We start from the raw sequence: 5641 nt of genomic DNA, 5'->3' as shown, positions 1-5641 counted from the left end.
ATAATCTGCACTAACTTACCATTGCATATATTCATAAATACAAAAGACTATTACTCATAAATGCCCATAAATATTAAAATTAAAATTAAAATAGAAAAATACCACACTCTAGAAAGTAGAGTAATTTCAACGAAACCAGACAAGTCCAAGATTCATCTAAAAATACAAAGCTTAAAGTGAAAAAACAACACAAATATTTGGAATTAAGTATTGCGTATTAAAAAAACAAAACATAGAGGAGCCTTTGAAGAGTCGCACCTTTTTGTTTCCTTAGAATATAAGGTGAAGAGAAGGAAACCTTTAACACTTCTCCTGGTAAAAAAAACATTAGCCCTGTTTTTTCAGGTTCTTTACTAACCTTTACCTATTTGAGATTCTTTTATTCTATCTGCTATCTAATCTGTCAATAACAGGAAAGAGGTTCTGTTTTTCTTGGTATTTCATTCGGAGGGAGCTTCTGTACTGGCATAAGATATACAAGAAGGGCCACTCTGGTTGGTTTGTTCTGCCAATTCATTCAGCGGATCACAGTTCAGTTAGTGAATTTTCACTTCAATTATAATTTAGAAATCAAATATAGTTGTCATTAGGCTAGTTCGCAGCATTTTTTTAATTGTAGGCACAACTTTTTTCTGTATGTTTCATGGGATCAATTTTTAATTTTAATTTTTCAAACTGGGTTTTCTGTTCACTTTAAATATTGTTAAAGTGACATTTCCCCAAGAAAGATGATTTAATTATGAATGCCCTGATCAAGCATTTATTGTTGGGTGGTGTTATAGGTGTTTGTTGGTTTGGGGTGAAATTGTGGTTTTAACTTGCCTACAGTGTTGATCTGTGCTGTTCTTAGTTCATTGCCTCGTTTTTTTCGACCTTTGGACTTCGTTTAATAAAAGAGATGACTTTTGTAAAACATTAGGGTTTTTGGCCTTTTCTGGATCAAAGCTTCATTGCCTCGTTTGCAGTGATTACGGGTCAATGTTTTTGGGTTATTTGTGGGATTGGTTTTAGATTGTTAATTGGTTCTCCATTTGAGGTTTCTGTTGGAAGGGTCCACTTTTACTTATGCTATGGTGTCCTGTTATGGGTTAGCATATGGCTTTGGCATCCATGATTTCTGCATTTGGTTTTTGAACAAGACGTCCACGGCTAATGGAGATGAGCTTGTAGCTATGCAGGAACTGATTATTCTTGTTTCTTAGAAACTAATGGCTTTGAATTTGAATTTAGGACGATGATTGTTTTGTTTGTTTATCCCTAGGGTTGGTTGTTTGTTTAGATTGCACATTCTTTAATGCTATTTAAAGTGATTTATTATATTGCAGAAACATGGCATCCAGACAAGTGAGCCCTGCAGTTATTGACCATGCCTCTCTGGTATGTGTGTACCATCATGTTACTTTTACACCGCAGCTTGGAAGAAACCTGATCTGTCATTAAACTGCCAAGGAATACTGAATTTGTTATGTTGAGCTGGCAGGTTGGGAATTCCTTTGTGCATCAATATTATAATGTTCTACACCAGAATCCCGGATTGGTACATAGGTTTTACAATGATTCCAGCCAGCTAGGTCGCCCTGAGCCAAGCGGAGAACTGAGTTGTGTAACAACGATGGAAGTAAGTTAATATCAATTGCTAATGATAGGCAATCTTATGCTTTGCAAATAAATTGTTGATTTATTTAATGTAATTATTGTCAACTATGTGGGCACTTGGATGACTGCAAGCTGTTTTATTTTTCTGATTCCTGGTTGTTCTGATTCAGGCCATAAATGATAAGATCATGTCTCTAGATTATGGTGAATATAAGGCCGAGATAAAGACTGTGGATTCTCAGGACTCGTATAATCAGGGAGTTCTTGTGCTAGTAACAGGGACTCTGTTAGGAAAAAATAATATTAGGCGAAACTTTACACAGTCTTTCTTCCTAGCACCACAGGAGAAGGGCTACTTTGTTTTAAATGATGTATTTAGGTATTTGGAAGAACCCCAACAGCTGGAACTGAGGTCTGCATTAGATAATGGTGTTTCGGATCAGGCTGCCGAGTCTTCTCCATCTGAGGAAGGTAATATGACTGTTTCTTCTAGCTTTGAATTTTTGGTAAAGGCTTAGTTTGCAAGTATCTCCTGCTGTTTTCAGTATTTTGAGGTTTCCATTTCTTTGCAGTTGAACAACCAGCTCTGGCTCAAGAATTCCAGGAACATGAGCAAGAAGCTCCACAATTGGAAGAAGATTCTCCTGAAGAAGAAAATGTTTCTCATTCAGAACAAGGAGATGTGTTGGGTGCAGAAGAGGATGCGTCACCTTTGAAGGCTACTGAAGGTGTTCAGAATGAACAGCAGGCGTCTGCTGAAACTCCTCTAGAAGAGACGCCGAAAAAGTCCTATGCATCAATTGTAAGTTTAATTTTAAGGGTATTAAATTCTGATTATTCCAAGGGTTATGATGTTTTGCTGGATTCGTCCATCCTTGATTAATTCTTTTTGCAACAAAAATCTATGGACAAGAACTCTATTGTGACATCGAATGAAAAATACAGTTTTATCCTGACAATCTATTTGAAATTTTATTCCTGATTTTTTAATATTTCATTTTAATTCGACAGGTTAAGGTTATGGCACCTGTTCAAACACCAGTTGTTGTAAGGACAATTCCTGCAAATGTTGAGCGGCAAGCTCCTGTACCTCCACAAGTGCCACCTGCTTCAGAATCCTTTGCTCCCGCTTCTAATGCTTCAGAGAGTACCAACTCTACTGAATTGGAAGGTTATTGTGGTTTACCTCATTTTAGAATTTATAGAATCTGTCAATCTTTTTCTGTATGATGGATGGGAAAAACTGATTTGATTTTCCCCCTAAATTTTCATTAACCTTGCCATTACCAATGATTTTCAGCTGATGGATGTTCAATCTATATTAAAAACTTGCCTCTGAATGCTACAACTACTCAGCTTGAGGAAGCATTTAAGAAGTTTGGTCATATTAAGCCTGGTGGTGTTCAAGTTAGAAGTAATAGGGTAAGGAATTAAAATGTGCATATTTCTTACAATTTTCTGGTATTTTTATGTTTAACTTCTTATACTGCTGGAGAACTTGTATTACAGCAACCAGCATTCTGTTACGGGTTTGTGGAATTTGAGTCATCAAGTTCTGCTCAGAGTGCCATAGAGGTAACTTTAATTGATTATGAACACTTTCAAAGTAATTGTATTTTTTTGGCATTATTACCTGTCTAAATAATGTTTGTTCAGTTTTTTCAATTTTGTGCATATATTATATTTTCTTTAGCTCTGTTTTGCTTTCCTTCTGATTGTGCGGCTATTGTTTGGTTGTCTTAAGTGATGCTTATGGGATGGTATATGCTCCCTAGTAGAAGACCCAGCAGTTCCTTTTCAAACAGACCTCATTTTACCTCTCTATTTTCTTTTACAGGCATCACCAATTACCATCGATGGCCGCCAGGCTCAGGTTGAGCAGAAGAGGCCGGCTGGCTCAAGAGGTATGCCATCATGTGCATTCATTCAGTTTCATATTGAATAAGACTCTTTAATGTTGTAATAAAATATCTTAGCTTTGGACAGCAACTCGTGGCCCTTATCAAGCTTTAAGGGGTGGTTTTCGAAATGATGTAATTCGAGGAGGTCGTGGTGGTTATGGAGGCCGTGGCTATGGAAGAGGTGAGTTTGTAAACAGAGGTGACTTTGGTGGTCGTGGTCGAGGTTCCTCATCAGGGCGTGGAGGCACTACTGAAGGATACCAGAGGGTTGATCAAGTTGGCAATGGTGCCAGGGGTGTTCGACCTAGTGGTACAAACCAGACAACAAGGAATGCTCAGAAATTTAGTTTGGCGAATTGATAATCTGATGATATTGAAAATGCAACTCCGGAAGTTCATTGTGTCAAGTTTACTCATGATCATAGTAATATAATTGTGTTGAAGATTTGAAGGCCAGCTTCCTTTTTTGAGACAATTTGATGCCTTTTCTCTAGCACAGGAAGTGGTATTGCCAATCAGTTCTATGGTGTTCTTGGGGCAGAATGTGCCAAGGAAAATTCAACTTTGTAGAGAATTTTAATCTTGTCTCCATTCCATCAAAATTTGGAGTTAAAAAAATTAGACTTGATGTTGGCGATAATCATATATCAATTATTGGTTACTGAGGAAATTTTATTCAATAGTCCATTTTATTACAACAGGAGCTGGAAGTATCTTTGTATTGTAGGGTCTTTTAAGAGATTCTTCCTAGCATATTCAATATATTCAATTTTGTTTCAAGAGAATTTGTTTAAAATATTTGAACTACAAAACCACATTAATTATAGCTAACATTTGACCAATTGAATAGGAATTCGTCAATATTTTTTTTTGTACCTAAGATAGTGGTAATGAATAAATTTTGTAATTATATGCTTTATTTCTTGAGGAGAACCTTGTATGAAAGAGAAGATCTTTGAGATTTGGAGACAATGGGATTTACTTTTGGGGATGGGAAGGCTTTTCGGGATTTTTGGTGGGCAGAAAAAAGATTGGGGATGGCAAGATTTTTTGGGATTTTGGAGGGCAGAAAAAAAAATTTGTGAATGACAAGAATTTTTGAAATTTTGGTCGGTGGCAACAGAAAATTGGGGATGGTAAAATTATTCCAGACAACAGCGTTGCAATTAAAAAGAATTTGAAATTCCTATTTGCTATTGATTTAGATTTAATGATCAAACATTGAATGACATTGCCATCTGTATCAATGAGTCATGATTAATTCAGAGCTAGAATTTTATTGTCAAATTGAAAGTGCTGAAGTGAACTGTAAAACTCAAGGCAGCAAATAGGGCTGCAATTACAACTGTAAATACAAACAAGGATATAAGAAAATGCTCTTTTATGAAAAATATGGGGTTGTTATGTTATTATTTTTTCAAGTATATGGAGTTTAGAGATGCTCCACTTCCCTCTGCTATCCTTTCTTTGGGATAGGGACGCTCACATCTGATGAGTGTCTTGAGGACTGTAATGGAATGTTTCTTCCTTGCCCACTTTTTGCATCGTTCTAAATAATATCATATACTTACTAAAAGGGTTTGTTCTTTTCTCGATATCAATGTGTTCTAAACAGAGTTTAAAGTGAACACATGCAATTATTGTAGAATGGGACAGTGTTCTTTATATGCCTACAATTTTGAAGATTAAATTGGTCAAAGAAATAAGCGTAGCTGTTCTCTGGTAGTAACTAGTTGTTGATGGTGAAATCTTCAGATTGGTATGAATTTAAATGTTTGGATAGGTAGTTATGAGGGCAGATTGTTACCAAATGTGAATGTGGATTTTAGGTACTAAAATTGGCTCTTTTGTTCACTGGTAGATTTCTGTTTCTAGATTGTTGTTCTCTGTGTATGGCGTATTCTATACGAAGGTCTTTGATTAGAATGTGCACATTAGGTGACCATTCCCTTGAATCGACGCAACTGTGCATTTAGTAAAGTTGCACTAAATGTATGTCTCCATGTCTAAGCAGGAGATCTTACATTTTGTTTGATTGCAAGGACCTCTTGATGATTGTCATGTAAACTGACAATGCCACGGCTGGCTATAGAATAATGATTTGTTTAGTACAACTCAGTTAACAACATTGTGTGGGTTGAATT

The 5641-nt window shown here is 36.1% G+C and overlaps 1 protein-coding gene across 11 annotated transcripts; it reads left to right on the top strand.

Annotated features, from left to right (window-relative positions):
- The first annotated feature begins 210 nt into the window (after window positions 1-210).
- On the top strand, window positions 211-4195 carry LOC149533392 (Nuclear transport factor 2 (NTF2) family protein with RNA binding (RRM-RBD-RNP motifs) domain-containing protein). Of its 11 annotated transcripts, none has more exons than XM_089807820.1 (11): window positions 211-315; window positions 414-535; window positions 1326-1377; window positions 1481-1618; window positions 1767-2067; window positions 2169-2398; window positions 2608-2767; window positions 2897-3018; window positions 3106-3171; window positions 3434-3500; window positions 3583-4195. In XM_089807820.1, the coding sequence occupies exons 3-11, from the start codon at window positions 1330-1332 to the stop codon at window positions 3855-3857; spliced, it is 1407 nt and encodes a 468-aa protein (XP_089663946.1). In that variant the 5' UTR covers window positions 211-315; window positions 414-535; window positions 1326-1329; the 3' UTR covers window positions 3858-4195. The 11 variants fall into 11 exon arrangements, with proteins under 11 accessions (XP_089663946.1, XP_089663956.1, XP_089663949.1 ...); XM_089807830.1 differs by having other exon boundaries at window positions 211-345; XM_089807823.1 differs by having other exon boundaries at window positions 238-315; window positions 414-530.
- Window positions 4196-5641: the final 1446 nt, after the last annotated feature.

The sequence above is a fragment of the Cupressus sempervirens genome, chromosome 10, assembly GCF_028749045.1.
Source record: "Cupressus sempervirens isolate cs-2001-9-10 chromosome 10, ASM2874904v1, whole genome shotgun sequence".
Taxonomy (NCBI): domain Eukaryota; kingdom Viridiplantae; phylum Streptophyta; class Pinopsida; order Cupressales; family Cupressaceae; genus Cupressus; species Cupressus sempervirens.
Note: the sequence above shows the minus strand (reverse complement) of the source record. Positions and strands in the feature narration are given on the sequence as shown.